General features: G+C 44.1%; 1 protein-coding gene across 1 annotated transcript in view; it reads right to left on the bottom strand.

Moving 5' to 3' along the window:
* Positions 1 to 14594, bottom strand: part of LOC126284811 (glucose dehydrogenase [FAD, quinone]-like) — a 49976-nt gene extending 35382 nt beyond the window's left edge. Inside the window, exons 1-2 of the mRNA XM_049984007.1 lie at positions 14544 to 14594; positions 3784 to 4042 (exon numbers count right to left, since the gene is read on the bottom strand). Of these exons, the coding sequence (XP_049839964.1) occupies positions 3784 to 4042; positions 14544 to 14557 (273 nt within the window). The 5' untranslated portion in view covers positions 14558 to 14594. The remainder of the gene's footprint in view (positions 1 to 3783; positions 4043 to 14543) is intronic.
* Positions 14595 to 21276: the final 6682 nt, after the last annotated feature.

Here is a 21276-nt window from a genome sequence, read left to right on the forward strand (position 1 = left end):
TTACCAAGTCGTCATCAGACGAACTTTTGAAAAGAAAGAAAGGGATCGTAAATGAATGAAAGTATGGGCTTATTGACCGGCCGCCCTATGCAAGTCTCTATTTCACACAACTTCGGAGACTCACGCGCAGATGAAATGATTAGAACAAGACAAACACGCAGTCCATGAGCTTCTCCCTGATCCTGTGGGGAATCACCCAGCGACACCGCAGCTAGAGATCACGCACAAGTGACTAGAGCACCAGCTGCGGACGCAGGAGTAGTAAAATACTGCCAAAATTAATTACAAAAGAAACTAACTCCTATACTTCAGCTCACAGAAAGTAACTGTGGACCGGGTCAGTTGTAGAATTATTATGTGGCGTATTCAAGTGCATATGGTATTTTACTACCGCCTGTGTCTTTATTTTTAATCAGGTCATCTGGTCGTCACTTGCTAATAAGACGAAATAGGTAATTATACCATTCTTGTGAACCGAGCGCGAAATATATAATACAATTTTGTTTGTAAGAAGTGTTTGATGTAAGCTGTGAGGTTGGTGGATGTAAGGTTGAAGTAGGTTGTACAATAGAGCCTTACTGGTATCTGATACTGGCAAACAGTTGGTGAAGTTAAGTTCTGAAACAAGAATGGATATTGGGAGAATGGGTTTTGAAGTCCTGTAGAAATCGAGGCCATTAGAGACGGAGCACAAGCTCATGTTGTGTGATGGATGGGGAAGGAAATCGCGTGCCTTTTTAAAAGAGTCATCCTGGCACTTCTGTGGAACGATTTAGGTTTTCCATGATTTTGCTAAGTCGCTTCTGGCAAATGTCGGGATGGTTTCTTTGAAAGAGCACGGCCGATTTCCTTCCCCATCCTTCCCTAATCCAGTGGGATCGATGACTTTGCTTGCTGTCTGGTCCCCCCCCCCCCTCCCACACCAACCAACCAACCGGATCCGGGTTTGAACCATCTTCCTCCCGAATGCGAGTCCAGTGTGTTAAACAGTCGTCACCCCGCTCGGTTCTGAAGCAAGAGTGTGTGGAGCCGGTCCGTATTTGGAAAGCCAGAGGACTATGAAACAATAAATTGGGAGTGGTCGAAATGTGGTTCAGGAGAATGACGTTAAAAAATTAAAGGAAAATTAAGCTGTGAAACAGAGAGCGAGCACAGAGTGTGGCTAGGAAGAGAATGATAGGAAATATCGTAACGAGAATAAGGGTTTATACATTTCTGTAAAAGCGCGACGGCTCCTTGACATTTGTTTCAGTGCGGATGCACTAATGTCGTCCGATCTCCTACGGGAATCAATAATTTGCGAGTAGGGGGTTAATCGACGAGAGACGGTACGTTCCAGCATGCGATTAGCTGGAAATCTCAGTCGTTCAGGGACCGTGACCGGATGGCCGAAGTGGTTAAGGCAGCCGCTCGTGAGAAGCGCTAAACCAGAGTTGAAGTCCCAGTCCAGCACAAATTTCAACTTTCGTCATTGCATTACCACAATGCTCTGTGCAACTGGAAGTCACGAATTCCGCATTCTCTACCTTACATAAATGACTAAATTGCGGGACATTTGCTGAGGTACTGATGAATTGTCAATGTACCGTTGAAAGAAGTTGTTGTTGTTGTGGTCTTCAGTCCTGGGACTGGTTTGACGAATCTCTACATGCTACTCTATCCTGTGCAAGCTTTTTCATGTCTCAGTATCTTCTGCAACCTACATCCTTCTGAATCTGCTTAGTGTATTCATCTCTTGATCTCCCTCTACGATTTTTACCCTCCACGATGTCCTTGATGCCTCAGAACATGTCCTACCAACCGATCCCTTCTTCTAGTCAAGTTGTGCCACAAACTCCTCTTCTCCCCAATTCAGTTCAATACCTCCTCATTAGTTAGGTGATCTACCCATCTAATCTTCAGCATTTCAAAAGCTTCTATTCTCTTCCTGTCCAAACTATTTATCGTCCATGTTTCACTTCCATACATGGCTACACTCCATACAAATACTTTCAGAAACGACTTCCTGACACTTAAATCTATACTCGATGTTAACAAATTTCTCTTCTTCAGAAACGCTTTCCTTGCCATTGCCAGTCTACATTTTATATCCTCTCTACTTCGACTATCGTCAGTTATTTTGCTCCCCAAATAGCAAAACGCCTTTGCTACTTTAAGTGTCTCATTTCTTAATCTAATTCCCTCAGCATCGCCAGACTTAATTCGACTACATTCCATTATCCTCGTTTTGCTTTTGTTGATGTTAATCTGATATCCTCCTTTCAAGACACTGTCCATTCCGTTCAACTGCTCTTCCAAGTCCTTTGCTGTCTCTGACATAATTACAATATCATCAGCAAACCTCAAAAATTTTATTTCTTCCCCATGGATTTTAAACCCTACTCCGAATTTCTTTTTGTTTCCTTTACTGTTTGCTGAATATACAGATTGAATAACATCGGGGGGGGGGGGGGGGGGGGCTACAACACTGCCTCATTCCCTTCCCAACCACTGCTTCCCTTTCATGCCCCTCGACTCTTATAACTGCCATCTGGTTTCTGTACAAATTGTAAATAGCCTTTCGCTCCCTGTATTTTACCCCTGCCACCTTCAGAATTTGAAAGAGAGTATTCCAGTCCACATTGTCAAAAGCTTTCTCTAAGTCTACAAATGCTAGAAACGTAGATTTGCCTTTCCTTAATCTATCTTCTAAGATAAGTCGTAGGGCCAGTATTGCCTCACGTGTTCCAATATTGCTACGGGATCCAAAGTGATCTTCCCCGAAGTCGGCTTCTACCAGTTTTTCCATTTGTCTGTAAACAGCTGGCGTTAGTATTTTGCAGCCGTCACTTTTTAAACATAGTTCGGTAATTTTCACATCTGTCAACACCTGCTTTCTTTGGGACTGGAATTGTTGTATTCTTCTTGAAGTCTGAATTGTCAATGTAGAGTTGAAAGAATTAGCAAAGGTAAAATGTTGTACACAAAGGCGGACATGGTTGAGGACGTCGTGTTTGGTAGATATAGATGCATAAGATAGGAGTAGACGGAAGGTGTCATCAAGATGATGACTCAAATAGCACAGAAAAATGTCTGGAAATAATTGGACGGAAATGCTCATGCTCAAATCCGTCTGGTGAGGGAGAGGGCACGTGCCAATGTGGTCATGACCCTCCTCACCTCAAAGAACATTCTGCTAAAAGAGTTTTACGATGGTGGTTTGACAAGTCTGGTAAAGTTCCGCGAAAGAATGGAACAGTTTTTTTCCGCCTTCATGGTTGGTAAGCTAGATTATTCCAAGGATTGTATTAAGGATCTCAACAATGTACAGCGAACATTTTATTGTCGACAACCTTCTGAATTGGTCATTTCGTCGACTACGATAAGAATGCGCGAAAACCGAGTTTCATGCTTTTATTAAACATTTTAATTTGAAGGCTGAACTGCCACATAAATCAAGATAATAGTGGATGAAGTTCACGCGGTCTCTGAAGGTTGTTTTCTTTTGGATTAATGAATTTAAACGTACCGACCGGAGTGGCCGAGAGGTTCGAGGCGCTGCAGTCTGGAACTGCGCGACCGCTACGGTCGCAGGTTCGAGTCGTGCCTCGGGCAGTTCTATGTTCTAGGGGACTAATGACCCCAGAAGTAAAGTCCCATAGTGCTCAGAGCCATTTGAATTTAAACGTGATCGGACAAACACCGAAGACGAAGCGCGCTCTGGCCGTCCGACCGAGGCCACGACGAAGGAAACCATTGAGACTGGAGAACAGCTGGTGTGGTGTAGCGTGGTGCAGCACTCACCCCGTTGAGGCCGTCGCCGCTGGTGTCGAGGCAGGCGGTGGGGTCCACCAGGTCGCACTGGCGCTGCAGCGTCCTCTCGACGGCCACCATGGGGGGCGTGTCCGGGTTGCCCACCACAGGGGGCCAGTCGGCCGCCTGCACGCAGTCGCATTTGCCCTTGGGCTGCGCGGGGGCGCCGAAGGGCGACTGGGGGGCGTAAGGCGCGGCCCACGTCCCCAGCGCCGCCACCAGCAGCAGCAGCAGCGGCAACGTCACGGCACTGTGGGCAGGTCGGGTGAGAACCGTGGATGAAGGTCAACAGCTAGATTCCGCACTCCTACGTTTCCGAAAAGCGTTTGACCCACTGCACACTGTTAACGAAGCTACGAGCGTACGGAAAGGTTACCAGACTTTATTAATAAGATATGCTGTACCAAAACTGTAGTTCGGTAGTTTTGGTACACTACATAAATGACGCAGTACACTACCGCCCATTAAAATTGCTACACCACGAAGATGACGTGCTACAACCGCGATATTTAACTGACAGGAAGTAGATGCTGTGATATGCAAACGATTAGCGTTTCAGAGCATTCACACAAGGTTGGCGCCGGTGGCGACATCTACAACGTGCTGACATGAGGAAACTTTCCAACCGATTTCTCATACACAAACAGCAGTTGACCGGCGTTGCCTGGTGAAACGTTGTTGTGATGCTTCGCGTAAGGAGGAGAAATGCGTACCGTCACGTTTCCGACTTTGATAAAGGTCGGATTGCAGCCTATAGCGATTGCTGTTTATTGTATCGCGACATTGCTGCTCGCGTTGGTTGGGATCCAATGACTGTTAGCGGAATATGGAATCGGTGGGTTCAGGAGGGTAATACAGAACGCCGTGCTGGATCCCAACGGCCTCGTAACACTAACATTCGAGATGACAAGAATCTTATCCGCATGGCTGTAACGGATCGTGCAGCCACGTCTCGATCCATGAGGCAACAGATGGGGACGTTTGCAAGACAACAAACATCTGCACGAACAGTTAGACGACGTTTGCAGCAGCATGGACTATTAGCTTGGAGACCATGGCTGCGGTTACCCTTGACGCTGCATCAGTCAGGAGCGGCTGCGATGGTGTACTCAACGACAAACCTGGGTGCACGAATGGCAAAACGTCAGGTTTTCGGATGATTTCAGGTTCTGTTTACAGCATTATGTCGGTCGCATCTACGTTTGGCGACATCGCGGTGAACGCACATTGGAAGCGTGTATTCGTCATCGCCATACTGGCGTATCACCCGCCGTGATGGTATGGGGTGCCATTGGTTAAACGTCTCGGTCACCTCTTGTTCGCATTGAAGGCACTTTGAACAGTGGACGTTACATTAGAGATGTGTTACGACCCGTGGCTCTACCCTTCATTCGATCGCTGCGAAACCCTACATTTCAGCACGATAATGCACCACATCATGTTGCAGGTCCTGTACGGGCCTTTCTGGATACAGAAAATGTTCGACTGCTGCCCTGGGCAGCACATTCTCCACATCTCTCACCAATTGAAAACGTCTGGTCAACGGTGGCTGAGCAACTGGCTCGTCACAATACGCCAGTCACTACTCTTGATGAACTGTGGTATCGCATGGGCAGCTGTACCTGTACATGTTATCCAAGCTCTGTTTGACTCAATGCCTAGGCTTATGAAGGTCGTTATTACGGCCAGAGGTGGTTGTTCTGGGTACTGATTTCTCAGGATCTGTGCACCCAAATTGCGTGAAAATGTAATCACATGTCAGTTCTAGTATAATATATTTGTTCAATGAATTCCTGTTTGTCATCTTTATTTCTTCTTGGTGTAGCAATTTTAATGGCCAGTAGTGTAAATGGTACGATTACCGATAGTATTGATAACACAGCTAAGGAAAGATACATAAAAGAATGTGTGACAGACAAGCTGGGAACCGACGACTTTTGTTTGTTTTCTGTTTGTTTGTGTCGCTCATAATTAGAACCGAACATCGTTCAACATTAGTACGTCACAAAAGAAAAACGCTTTTTATAAGTAATAAAAATTAGTTGATCGCGTAACTTCTGCACTTTTATGCAACCAAAGAATTACTTTTGGTACAACTTCAGTTTGCATACTCAAACATAAAATAATCTATTTTATTATTGTTGTTAATTTTCTGAATAGAACATTCTTCATCGTCATCAAAGACAAGTTTCCTGTTACTACTGATCAATGTGGAAGTAGCTTATGAATAATAGTAACATGTATTATTTAAGCTTGACAGAGGATTGAAGGGATGTTTATGTTTCTGTTTTGAGTTTTCCTTTTAATTTTACCTTTTTCTTTGAGAAAGTTGCGCTTTCTAACGCTATATGATAAGCCCGTATTGTTTCTTTTTTTTAAATTTTTACTACAACATCCCTTTGTTTCACGTTACAAATCAACAATTTTAAAATAAAACCTGAATTAAACATTGACAATTTCAGTTTTGCTGTAAATAGTGTTCACTTTTAAGTAACAGATAGGAGGGCAACTATGTAAAACAAAAATTTTCCGTAGGTTACACGGCCCAGTATATATTTCCTCACTCAGTTTCTAGACGGTTCCCCAATTGCAGTTGTAGAGGAACCTAGTAACACACTGATCGCATACAGAAACAAAGCGATCGAAAAGGTAGCGCCGTTACAGTATTAACAGACCGAAGCCACTAAGAAAACTGCTATTGTCTACTCTTACTTATAATACTCGACCGTAGCGTACGGTAGTCTTAGAAGTCTGCTTACTAAGTATTAGAAGACAGTACGTTCTCATCGAATGTGAGCGTTCATCGGAGACAAACCTATGGTGAGGAGTGCCCCATGGACATGTGATAGGACATCTATTATTTGTGTATACGTAAATGATCTGAGGGACAGGTTGAGCAGCACTTTTGTCGGCTGTTTTAATGCAGTCCATTTTCGCCTTCAGCTCTTAACACGTGCAGCAGCAATCTATTTGAGGGAGTCCGAAATGCGGATTGACATTTTCCTTAAAAATGTGATCTTTATACCAGGATGTTTCTTCTTAAACAACTTGTAAATCACTGGAATATTAAGTCCGGGATCTAAACATTTTATATCCTCGCCAGCATAATGACTTTCTTTTAGCGGGAAACTTACAATGTGTTGCCGGATAGCTTTTCTTGTTTCTGTTGGAAGGGCTCCCTTGACGTGCTAGTAGAGTTTCAGTCACTGGCTGAATTCCTTATAGCGTATAGCGTGATTCCTGTAGCGTATTTCCTACCATAACCAGTCATCTGACAGAGTGCCTTATGGCATCAAAAGATGCGGCTACCCTACAGCAGGACGTCGATGTGCTTAAATCCATTTTGGATATATCCTGATTGAGGCCCTTTAGGCACGAGGCGATTCAAATAGTCCGAGATATTTCCTGTGGAATAAAGACTGGGTGATAAAAAGCGACCGTGTGCCCTCGTGGTCATAGTAGATGGCCGCCATGTGGAGGCCCGGGTTCGATTCCCGGAATGGAACGGACACACCCAGCCTCGTGATACCAACTGAGGAGCTACTCGACCGAACAGTGGCGGCTCAACTGTCTGGAGCCGGCCGCGGTGGTCTCGCGGTTCAGGCGCTCAGTCCGGAACCGCGTGACTGCTACGGTCGCAGGTTCGAATCCTGCCTCGGGAATGGTTGTGTGTGATGTCCTTAGGTTAGTTGGGTTTAAGTAGTTCTAAGTTCTAGGGGACTGATGACCACAGATGTTAAGTCCCATAGTGCTCAGAGCAATTTGAACCATTTGAACCAACTGTCTGGAAAGTCTCCAAAACGGCCGGGAGAGTATGCGACTCCATACAGCAAGACAGAGGATGACACTGCAGCCGGTAAACATCCCTGGGGCCACAAAATCACGCCAGTCGAATTGCGACACGGTACCTGAGTGTTCGTCGAACCAGAAACGTAAGCATGCAGCGCTGTGATCGCAGTAGTTGTCGTCTTGAAAGACAGGAGTGCCACAACTGTACCCGCCAAAAAAAATCTAGAAGCAAGGGCAACGACTGGTCACCGTCATGATCCAAATATGTCCGTAAAACGTCACGGAACTACCTCGGCCGCATCTTCTCCCTGTACTCGCCTCCGGTCCGCGTCAGTTAGGAACTTTTTACGACCACTGATCTTACGCTGCATTACATGTTTGCGAGTGGTACACCATTCGTCGCAGACCCGTTGGACAGTCGGCGTTGATAACCCAACCAGTCGGGCAACTTCAGTTCACCGTGTGGTCATGGCACGTCCAAACACAGTAGCTACTTTCTGTCACGTCCCCTCTCCAGCAACCTTACAAGGGGAAAGCGCCTTCTCGGCGTCACCGATTTTGTCTACGTTTTTGATATAGGCTTGGCCAGAAATGAGAGTGACACTAGTGGGAACTCCGGATAGCCGATCATTTAGAAAAAATAGCGTTTTCGGCGCGGTTCAGGAGAAGCATCAGCCACTTATGTTAATAGTTTCCAGGCAGCGGATGGCGCAGCGGAAGAGAGTACAGAATGATAATTCGAGAGTCGTTTGTCGAATATTTATGAGGTACATTTTTTTCGATTTTAGGGATTCGCGTCTAATCTGGTAAAAATGGAACGCTTATAGAATCGCTTTGTTGACCGTCTCTCTACCCTATTTTAAAAACATTTCTCTCAGGAATAGGTGGATGTATCACATTTAAATTTACGTCACGTTATGAGGTATGTGTCCCTTCGCAGAGTAAAAATTGAAGCTTCTAAGTCAATGCCGTCAAAAGGTACCGCCATTAATGTCACATATTTTAGTACTCGCAGATCCATCAAAACCTATAGGGTACTTTCCGTAGGCCTAGAATCATGAAATTTCGTAAAAAAAACGAAAAGAAAAAATCTGAAAACTAAATTTGTGATGATATCTCACGAAAATTTTTTTTATCGTTTCTTATCTGACTGTATGTCTGTTCGTTCGTCTCTTCAGACCTCATTTTCTTAGTAACGGATAGGCATATCAAATTGAAACTTATGTCAAATACTAACGCTTACGCTCTCTTGGCGGTGTAAAAAATTCAAGCTTCAAAGGCAATGCAACCAAAAGCTACGGCCATTTACGTCACATATTTTGATACCCTCAAACTCGCACATAAAATCTTTAGGGTAATTTCCGTTGACTTGAAAAAAGACATTTCTTTTGTCATTTGTTATCCGACCTCAAACTAAAAATCATGCGTAACTTTCTGGAAGGCCTTGGACTTCCCTGGACCGATATCTTGCCACTATCAATGTCGATAACAGGCAAAAATCGTCAAGATTTTCGATTCCCAGTATGAATGAACTGTGTATGAATGTAATTAAGTTTGTACGGAACCCTCAGTGCGCGGGTCCAACTCGTACCTGCCCAATCTTTTTTCTAAACGCTTGGCGATCTGGAGCTTCTGCCACTTTCATTTCTGACCAAGGCTTGCATGGACCTCAGATTTGGACGGTATCGATGAGGAGAGCTCCTCCCCATTGTTGGTGCACTGACAACACGGAGCCAACTGTCACACACACACACACACACACACACACACACTGCACACGACTTCACAACCATTACACAGGTCAGAGTTGGAGGCTCACACGAGTGTCTGGCACCAGTTCTATACAACATATACAGCGCTCCAACACGATAAGTCAGCTCTTGTAAGGGAAGTCACTAATAGTTCGTGCGGAGAGCTTACAACTAAGCTGTCTGATACTAAGATTGCAGTGTAATACTATTACGTTAATCACTGTACAGGCGCAGACGGTCCTTGCACGCCCGGCGACGTTTCCGTTCGCCCACGTCTGTGACTCGTCTACTCGACTTGCCGAATATCGAGCAAGCGGCGCCCTTCGCTGCTGCTTCCAAACAACGGCGGGATCATCTGCGCTAATATCGCGGTACCTCTCTCGGAAGATAACGTGAGTGACTATCTGGCAGCTCAGCTCGGCAAATACTACGTCTTCTACACAGATATAGTCAGCTGCCAAGAAAGCGCCCGCAGTCTCAGATTCCCGCTGAATAACTAACCGTTACTGACAAGCTGGTCAATGCATGTAGCGCATTCCCAACAATACTTCATACTAGAGGCAGTGGCGGCTAGTAACCGCTCATTCGCAGGTGTCTCGTAAACGGCACCTTCCGGTCTCATGTTTACTGGAACCTGAATAGCTTCTACTGTCAAGTACCTTCCACAGTAACCGGCCGCTGTGACCAAGCGGTTCTAGGCGCTTCAGTCCGGACCGTGCTCCTCCGACGGTCGGAGGTTCGAATCCTGCCTCGGGCACGGATGTGTGTGATGTCCTTAGGTTTGTTAGGTTTAAGCAGTTCTAAGTTCTGGGGGACTGATGACCTCAGATGACCTCAGATGTCCCATAGTGCTCAGAGCAATTAGAACCGTTTTTGAACCTCCCACAGTGTTAGTATTCGTGCAAGTAAGTAACAAAACCTTAGCTTTTGTACAACGAATTAATCAGTAGCAGACAGAGAAGATTTCACCTCCCAGCCGGATTAATAATATTATTTACCAATGGCGAGTGTTCTTGCTTCGATTGTTGGGTGCAGTAGGAACGTTGGCAGCAAACACTCAGCTACTGAAGCCTTCAGTAGCTCTTCGACGTGTGCAAAGGAATATCTTTGTGAGATCAATAGTTGATTTCGGAACTACACCAACACATGGTCGCCTCGTTATTATTTGGCCATTAGGGAGACGGCTACACATTATTAATTAAAACTTCACGAATTTATGGAAGCGGAACAGATAATGGGTACGATTTGTCAAAATATTAAACAAATTAGGAACACGCAATACATTTATGATAACAAGAATTTACAATAGGCGCGAAGGATTGATAGCATATTCTTTTCAATAGGAGAAAGACTAAAAATGAAACACCTTCTACCTTCTGCACTTCTTGTTGCGCCATGGACTACATCTGGTGTATTTGCACCGAATAGAGAAAGGGCAAACTTAGAATGTGAATGTGGATGTGAGGTGGGCACACCGGAGCATTTTATATTCCAGTGTCCGTATTACGCGCAATTTGTCTCTGTGAACAGGTTGACTCTGCCCACCCCACGAACTACTCATGTCATAGTAAATTCTTCACCTACAATGAAAGTAGATGTTACATTTCAGAATATTGGTAGGGTACTGGAAAAATGCAGCCAGTCTACACACGGTACTGGACAGAAAACAATTGTGCGTTCCGTCTTTGACCACTGTTCAAGTACGTATAACCCATCTCGGATTGGGTTAACAGAGGAAACTGAATATATTCACAGAAGGGCAGCGCTGACGATCACAGGTTTGTTTGATCCATGGGACAACGTAAGAGGATGGCCGGCCCTAGAATTTATGCGAGGGTGGGGGCGGGGAGGGGACGATTGGATCGCACAACCAGTTTTGTAAAAATGTAGAACTGTGAGAATAATTTGGAAATACGATTCATTCATAAATCTGTTATCTTACTGGAAAATGTCTGCTGTATAGTGAAACAGATGACAAAGGAAACGCTGGAGTTGGTCACCTTGGTTGCGTCCTATAAAACAGCAGCTTTTGCTGCTGCAGTTTTGACATTCTACTTCTACCATGTGCCTATGTAGCACTTGAAATGTATCTACGTCATCTTGAAAGTCCCTTCAAAGGCGAAAAATTTAATACTAAAGAAATACAGGTAAATGTCAGCATATGATGGCCCAAAAATTCCTCAACTATCTATAGGAGTATGGCTGAGAAAAACACTTCGAAATAAATAAAGAAATAATAAGTAAAATACGCACTATTCATCACATGCTAGTTCTTTTGAATCCAGATTTTGTGATTAAGAGCCGTTTATACATGGAAAAATGTATGACATCCTTCCCCAACTATCCCTCCCCCTTGGATCTGCCATTAATAGACTACCATTTACATACACTTTCTTCCTATCACGTTCCTCTAGGACAATTTTGTATGCTTTGTCTGTGACTTCCTTTAAGTTTTCCCACGTTCCCGTTTTTATTGGTGTTAACTTCATAATCAAATAGATATAAATATTTTTAGGGTAGTACAGTAAAAACCTATCAAATATTGTTAGTATGGAACTGTAGCACTAAAATGCATTTCACGAATTGCTTATCGAGTTTCGTCGTATTTAACACTGTATGTGTTCCAACAACTTTATTTGGTATATAACTGTTAGTTTTCGCTATAATAAACGGGAGTGCTTTCAAAACTGGTTGTTTGCAGTCATAAATCATGGTCGTGGCAGGTCTTGTCGATGTTCCACCATAGCCGTTTTCCCTTTATGTACTTCGGATACAGTAAATACGCTCTGGAGGTTTATAAATATTTTCAACAAACGAACATTTATATGTAAGTGACTCGCTGCCCCAACCTTCCAATTTGCAGAGCAGAAGCGACAATGTAGTAATCAGCTGTGATGGTTGCTACAGGTCACGCACTGCAGGCTCTCCGCTTGTCAGGAAAAGAGGAAACTTGAAGAGATTTTAGTTATACACTCTGCAAGTGACGTAAGTTAATTTTGGTTGCATAGTTGATTTTGGAGCTATAGCTCAAAATCTTTTAAACTGTAAACGTTTCACTTCTGTTTCACTGAGTGGTGCCTCATACCTGACTCTGGTCTTAAAGATGTCCTCACGCCAGAATAAATGCGATCTGCGAAAATAACACGTCTTGCATGAACGACATTGTGAAAAGGGGCGTCAGCAAAATGTTGGAATACCTCAAGTAGTAGGAGCTTGAAGATAGATGCAAATTTTCCCCTGAAGGCCTACTTACCATGTTTCAAGAGGCAAAATTAAGTGAAGAATCTAGGTGTTCGCCCCAATACCCCACCTGTCGTTCTCGTAGGAAGCGCGAATGCAAGGTAAAATATTTCCGCGTGCCAAGTGGCATTCAAGCAATGAGTCTTTTATCACTTGTTGCATGATGGGAATGGGTACAAGTTCTAAAATATGGTACAATCATAAGTACTGTCTGCTATGCACTTCAAAGTCGTTTGCAGAGCGCCTAAAATTTATGTAACTGTAGATGTATCTTTATATGCCATTTAAATCGCCTACCAGTATTTAAAACTTGTCAAGTTATCACCTACAAGAAAGGTGAGACGCTCCCGTACCTGTTTAGTATAAAACATTATTATGCAGGTTGCTAACTTTGTCACTTCGTATCAGTTGTTGCAATACATTATTGGAATTCATGTTTACATGTTTTCGCAGTAAGATTCAAATGGCTCTGAGCACTATGGGACTTAACATCTGAGGTCATCAGTCCCCTAGACTTAGAACTACCTAAACCTAACTAACTTAAGGACATCACACACATCCATGCCCGAGGCAGGAAGCTCCTAGAACCGCAGTAAGAGTCGCTGTGTAGTTTTAATTTGTAGCCGTGGCAGATATGAGCGGCTATAGTTACACTAGTAAGCAGCCCTTAGTGACAAGTGTGTGGGTGCACGAACCACAACACACAGGGCAGCCAATGAGGCAGATTATGGGACACCCCAGGAAGTATTTAATAAGACTCCACCGCGAAAGGCAAGGCATCTGGATTGGGAAAGACGTCCTTTTGCTTGTGTTAAAGACAGCTCACGGAGTGGAAGGGAGAAGGCACGAGAAGAAACATCTTCGGAGCCTCTGCTTCCATTGAGTTATCTCCTGGGAAGTCGACACGTAGAGGAACTAGGCATACCGAGGACAACAAAGCGAGATCACACGAATGGAGACTTTAAGGTCCGTTCTTTTCGACCGACGTTCGTAAACGAGTTATCGGATGCAGGCCGGAATGAGCGCGTTTTAGAATGCTGTGATTTGCTAACTCAGTTACCAAATGCAGCGAACCGTGGCAAGGTTATGTTTAGAGATGAATGTGCCATTTACAGCAGCTCACGTGCCAGAAATATTGTCGTTTGGGCCGAAGAGTACGCCCTTTATATAGTCGACGTAGAATGGAACCCGCCTCTCGTAATAATATGGGCAGCGATGATATCACAACATATGCTTGAACCGTACTGTTTTGGAGAGACTGTGAACGGAGCAAATTATTTACACACGTCACAATCGTGGTTAATACCTCAGGGTTAGGAAAGGGGCCTCACAGAACGTATACTCTTGCAACAAGGAGTAGCGCCGCTTCACTACGCTCTTGCAAGGTGCGAGTTCCTAAATTAACACTTCCCAGGACGGTAGACAGGTTGTGTTTCACCAGCAACAGCAGCTCCCTTGAAATGTTCACCGAGGAGTCCTGACCCCATCACATCTGACAACTCGCCATGGAGAGTCATTAAGGCGCATGCATCTGCACGTCATTATGCTACAAACGAAGACCTGCGCAAGGCTGTTGACGATACATTTCGCACGTACACGCTCAAAAATATGTCGAGAAGAACATAGAGGCTAATGGAAATGTGTTTACAGCCTGATGGGGAACACGCCCATATATTCGACACTTAATGTATAAGTAAGTGTTTGTGATAAAACAAGTCAAATCAATTAGCTTTCGGTACTAGGGGGTTCAGGGACTTGTTGCCCACCCTGAAGATTTAGTTTAAAACGAAAACTGTTGCCCCGTTTGTTTTATGTAATGCAGCCATCGCTATAGAACTCAGCGGCCAATTCGCCCTCTCATGGTGAGTTGATAGAGCAGTGAACTTGGGCTGCAACACTTTTAAGGGTTCTTGTGAGGTCTGCACGAAGTGTGCGGGAAGTGCGGGGGAAATTGCTCGTGCGGCTACTTACGCTTGCGTCCCCATGGTGCTCAGGTGTCCAGAAGCGATCTCGGCGGTGGACTTGCTTCCCGTCTGGGCGGGCTCGCTTTTAATATTGCAGTTTCCCCCTCTCGCTCTCCCCTCCCTAGTCGGCTCTTCGCGGAAACTGCGGCGGTTAGCGCACTCTGTGCAGAGCCGCTGATAACGAGAAGAGAAGCCCGGTGTGTGGGTGCGTCTTCCGCGACCTTGGAGGCGTCCGAAACCACCAGAGTGACGTCACACCGGGAAGACGCGGGGATTCCGGACACGGGCAACACCTTCCCCCTGGTACCTCGTGAGCTTCCGTGAAGTTGTCTGCTCTATTGCTCAGTTCGCTCTCAGAACCAGATGGTACAATTATGATCTCAGCATTCGCTCCGCCAATTTTACTCTTTATTCAATATCATACGCCGCTGCTGCAATATTTTATTACGGTAGGAACCCTCTAATCCGTCACCTTCGGAACCGGGAGTATGGCCGGAACGAGTAAAAGGTCGGATTATCCGTAAAATCTAATATTCATCGCAAAAAATATAAAAAGTCATTTAGTACAAAAAATTAAACGATTTAAGAACTAAAAGATGTCTACAGTAATATAAAAAGATGCTTTTTACACAGTATTAATCAGCATATTAAATAAAAAACGTCTACACACGGTATAATATGTATTGGTTTTAAAAGGAAAAACGACAAACAAATTACAGTACTGTATTCTACATAATAACGTATAAACGATATATACTGTAAACTAAAAAAAGGTTTATAGCGCTGTATATAAAAAAGTAATTTTTTACAAATAAATAAACTACTGTATGTTTAAACTAATAAATGATTATACTGTATGCATTGTTTTTACACTAAAAACGAAAACAGATTACTTGGAAAAAAGTCGGGGATACATTTTTGATGAGTTTTCCGAGGATCAATCCAGCCTTTACTGGCAGCATATTTACTTTCGGCTTCCAGTTTTTTTTGTGAAAAACTATCGCTTTTTCTTTGAGAATTGACCCGGATATTGGAGTTCCTTTCCTTCTTTCTTGACAAAACCATATCTACATTGAGTTATCAAGCAGTTCAAGTTTAGGCTTTTTTAATGTTTTGCGATTCTTCAGAGTGTTTTCACCATCAATCGTAACTGTATAGGAGTCAATGTCTTTCCGATTCTTCCTCCAATCCTTAAATGTCATAACACCTACATTCAGTTACTTTGCAATTTTTTGGAGCGAATCTCCTTCGTCCAGACTTTGTAGCACTGCTAATTTTTCATTTAGTGAAAGAGGTACGTGTTTACGTTCGAATCCAGACACGTTCGAAAACAGACAACTGTACACACAGTGAATCTACAGTAATAAGTACGGTAGAGAACACGGAATAAAGCAAACAATGAAGTTTTTTAATTCCAACAAAGGATAAAACTGTACAATAACGTACAGTATAACAATATGCACAGCGACAGACCCCGCAACAATGGCCCGACAGGCGTCCAGTCAGTGACAAGTTGGCACAGGCTAGCGAGACTCAGCATAGTTCGACTAACCGGAGTGACGGACCATCCAAGGTCGGATTAGAGGGGTTCTACTGTACCACATCTCTATTCATATTATGCAATTTTTATCTACATAGTCCCGGAGTAACTTCTTCTCCATAATGGTTCGTCTCAAAATTTACAGACGAGGTGCTCTTTAGGTAAACCTTTATGAACGACCAAATGATGGAACTATTTTAACCTCTGTAGACTGTCAGCATTATTCCTGTAATGCACCGTACATACGATTCATATTACTTGCCACTTTCGGCCTTAGGTCATTATCAAATTAAAGATACTGGTGATATGTGTGTCACGTCAAAGGTAGTGTAATAGGCCCTTATCTATATAAACGATTTGGAAGACAATCTGAGCAGCCGTCTTCGGTTGTTTGCAGATGACGCTATCGTTTATCGACTAATAAAGTCATCAGAAGATCAAAACAAACTGCAAAATGATTTAGAAAAAATATCTGAATGTTGTGAAAAGTGGCAGTTGACCTTAATTAACGAAAAGTGTGAGGTCATTCACATGAGTGCTAAAAAGAACTCGTTAAACTTCGGTTACACGACAAATCAGTCTAATCTAAAAGCCGTAAATTCAACTAAATACCTAGGCATTACAACAACGAACAACTTAAATAGGAAAGCACACATAGAAAATGTTGCGGGGAAGGCTAACCAAAGGCTGCGTTTTATTGGCAGGACACTTAGAAAATGTAACAGACCTACTAAGGAGACTACGCTTGTCCGTCGTCTTTTAGAATACTGCTGCGCGTTGTGAGATCTACATCTACATCTACATGACTACTCTGCAATTCACATTTAAGTGCTTGGCAGAGGGTTCATCGAACCACAATCATACTATCTCTCTACTATTCCACTCCCGAACAGCGAGCGGGAAAAACGAACACCTAAACCTTTCTGTTCGAGCTCTGATTTCTCTTATTTTATTTTCATGATCATTCCTACCTATGTAGGTTGGGCTCAACAAAATATTTTCGCATTCGGAAGAGAAAGTTGGTGACTGAAATTTCGTAAAAAGGTCTCGCCGCGACGAAAAACGTCTATGCTGTAATGACTTCCATCCCAACTCGTGTATCATATCTGCCACACTCTCTCCCCTATAACGTGATAATACAAAACGAGCTGCCCTTTTTTGCACCCTTTCGATGTCCTCCGTCAATCCCACCTGGTAAGGATCCCACACCGCGCACCAATATTCTAACAGAGGCCGAACGAGTGTAGTGTAAGCTGTCTCTTTAGTGGACTTGTTGCATCTTCTAAGTGTCCTGCCAATGAAACGCAACCTTTGGCTCGCCTTCCCGACAATATTATCTATGTGGTCCTTCCAACTGAAGTTGTTCGTAATTTTAACACCCAGGTACTTAGCTGAATTGACAGCCTTGAGAATTGTACTATTTATCGAGTAATCGAATTCCAACGGATTTCTTTTGGAACTCATGTGGATCATCTCACACTTTTCCTTATTTAGCGTCAACTGCCACCTGACACACCATACAGCAATCTTTTCTAAATCGCTTTGCAACTGATACTGGTCTTCGGATGACCTTACTAGACGGTAAATTACAGCATCATCTGCAAACAGTCTAAGAGAACTGCTCAGATTGTCACCCAGGTCATTTATATAGATCAGGAACAGTAGAGGTCCCAGGACGCTTCCCTGGGGAACACCTGATATCACTTCAGTTTTACTCGATGATTTGCCGTCTATTACTACGAACTGCGACCTTCCTGACAGGAAATCACGAATCCAGTCGCACAACTGAGACGATACCCCATAGCTCCGCAGCTTGATTAGAAGTCGCTTGTGAGGAACGGTGTCAAAAGCTTTCCGGAAATCTAGAAATACGGAATCAACTTGAGATCCCCTGTCGATAGCAGCCATTACTTCGTGTGAATAAAGAGCTAGCTGCGTTGCACAAGAGCGACGTTTTCTGAAGCCATGCTGATTACGTGTCAATAGATCGTTCCCTTCGAGGTGATTCATAATGTTTGAATACAGTATATGCTCCAAAACCCTACTGCAGACCGACGTCAATGATATAGGTCTGTAGTTAAATGGATTACTCCTACTACCCTTCTTGAACACTGGTGCGACCTGCGCAATTTTCCAATCTGTAGGTACAGATCTATCGGTGAGCGAGCGGTTGTATATGAGTGCTAAGTAGGGACCTATAGTATCAGCGTAATCTGAAAGGAACCTAATCGGTATACAATCTGGACCTGAAGACTTGCCCGTATCAAGCGATTTGAGATGCTTCGCAACCCCTAAGGTATCTACTTCTAAGAAACTCATGCTAGCAGATGTTCGTGTTTCAAATTCTGGAATATTCCATTCGTCTTCCCTGGTGAAGGAATTTCGGAAAACTGCGTTCAATAACTCCGCTTTAGCGGCACAGTCGTCGATAACAGTACCATCGGCACTGCGCAGCGAAGGTATTGACTGCGTCTTGCCGCTTGAGTACTTTACATACGACCAGAATTTCTTCGGATTTTCTACCTAATTTCGAGACAATGTTTCGTTGTGGAACCTATTAAAGGCATCTCGCATCGAAGTACGTGCCAAATTTCGCGCGTCTGTAAGTTTTAGCCCATCTTCGGGATTTCGCGTTCTTCTGAACTTCGCATGCTTTTTCCGTTGCCTCTGCAACAGCGTTCGGACCTTTTTTGTGTACCACGGGGGATCCGTTCCATCTCTTACCAATTTATGAGGTATGAATATCTCAATTGCTGTTTCTACTATATCTTTGAATTTGAGCCACATCTCGTCTACATTCGCATAGTCAGTTCGGAAGGAATGGAAATTGTCTTTTAGGAAGGCTTCTAGTGGCACTTTATCCGCTTTTTTAAATAAAATTATTTTGCGTTTGTTTCTGATGGGTTTGGAAGAAATGGTATTGAGCCTAGCTACAACGACCTTGTGATCACTAATCCCTGTATCAGTCATGATGCTCTCTATCAGCTCTAGATTGTTTGTGGCTAAGAGGTCAAGTATGGTTTCGCAACCATTTACAATTCGCGTGGGTTCATGGACTAACGGCTCGAAATAATTTTCGGAAAAAGCATTTAGGACAATCTCGGAAGATGTTTTCTGCCTACCACCCGTTATGAACAATTATTTTTGCCAACATATCGAGGGAAGGTTGAAGTCCCCACCAACTATAACCGTACGAGTGGGGTATTTATTTGTTACGAGGCTCAAATTTTCTCTGAACTGTTCCGCAACTATATCATCGGAGTCTGGGGGTCGGTAGAAGGAGCCAATTATTAACTTAGTTCGGCTGGTAAGTATCACCGCCACCCATACCAATTCGCACGGAGTATCTACTTCTACTTCACTACAAGATAAACCACTACTGACAGACACAAACACTCCACCACCAGTTCTGCCTAATCTATCTTTCCTGAACACCATCTGAGACTTCGTAAAAATTTCTGTAGAACTTATTTCAGGCTTTAGCCAGCTTTCTGTACCTATAACGATTTCAGCTTCTGTGCTTTCTATTAGCGCTTGGAGCTCAGGGACTTTCCAAGCACAACTACAACAATTTACAACTACAATTCCGACTGTTCCTTGGTCCAAGCACGTCCTGTAATTGCCAAGCACCCTTTGACATTGCAGCCCATCCCGCACTTTCCCGAGGCCTTCTAACCTAAAAAACCGCCCAGTCCACGCCACACAGCCTCCGTTACCCGTGTAGCCGCCAGCTGAGTGTAGTGAACTCCTGACCTATTCAGCGGAATCCGAAACCCCACCACCCTATGGCACAAGTCAAGGAATCTGCAGCCAATACGGTCGCAAAACCGTCTGAGCCTCTGATTCAGACCCTCCACCCGGCTCTGCACCAAAGGTCCGCAGTCGGTTCTGTCAACGATGCTGCAGATGGTGAGCTCTGCCTTCATCTCGTAAGCAAGACCGGCAGCCTTCACCAAATCAGATAGCCGCTGGAATCCAGAGAGAATTTCCTCAGATCCAAAGCGAAACACGTCGTTAGTGCCGACATGTGCCACCACCTGCAGCTGGCTGCACCCTGTGCTCTTCATGGCATCCGGAAGGACCCTTTCCACATCAGGAATGACTCCTCCCGGAATGCACACGGAGTGCACACTGGATTTCTTCCCCTCCTTAGCCGCCGTATCCCTAAGGGGCCCCGTTACGCGCCTAACATTGGAGCTCCCAACTACCAGTAAGCCCACCCTCTGCGATTTCCCGGACCTTGAAGGCTGAGAATGATCCTCTGAAACAGGGCAGGCAGCTGCATCTGACTCAGCCAGAGACAGTGCCGGAAACCGGTTTGTCAGACGCACCGGGGAGGCTTTCTGATCAGCCTCCGGGGACGCCTTACCAGATAGGACTGACGGAGTACATCGAAAAAGTTCAAAGAAAGGCAGCACGTTTTGTGTTATCGCAAAATATGGGAGAGAGTGTCGCAGAAATGATACAGGGTTTGGGCTGGAAATCTTTAAAAGAAAGGCGTTTTCCGTTGCGACGGAATATTCTCACGAAATTCCAATCACCAGCTTTCTCCTCAGAATGCGAATATATATTGTTGACACCGACCTACGTAGGAAGGAACGACCACCACGATAAAATAAAATAAATCAGAGCTCGTACGGAAAGATATAGGTGTTCGTTCTTTCCGCGCACTATACGAGATTGGGAGGATAGTGAATTGTGAAGGTGGTTCGATGCACCCTCTGCCAGGCACTTAAATGTGATTTGTAGAGTATCCATGTAGATTTAGGTGCTTAAACATTTTTTTTTTGTTTCGTGTTACGTGGGGATAATCACGTTCCCACACATACACATGTTGAATATTAGAAATATTGTTTTGCACATAGCAATCAACTTCCAAGAACAACTTCCACGTCATGTAGGCAAAAACTTTACTAACAGGGAGCTTACTAGCCCTTGCACATTTATTTAGCAGTATATCGCGTATACACTTCTGAAATCGTCAGGGTGGTGGGGGTAAAATCGAACCGTAGTATCCTGAAAACTGTATAAATTTTCAACTTACAAGATCGCTAAAATCATTTATTCATATAGATGACTGGTTTCGCCGAGCCTCTATTGCCGTCTTCGGATCGATATTTACATCGTTACACAATCTCCTCCTTCAATACAGAAAGTGGTACTGTACAATGTAAGACTTCTAGTACAGCTCAAGATACCA

This window comes from Schistocerca gregaria, chromosome 8 (genome assembly GCF_023897955.1).
Source record: "Schistocerca gregaria isolate iqSchGreg1 chromosome 8, iqSchGreg1.2, whole genome shotgun sequence".
In the NCBI taxonomy this organism is placed as follows: Eukaryota; Metazoa; Arthropoda; class Insecta; order Orthoptera; family Acrididae; genus Schistocerca; species Schistocerca gregaria.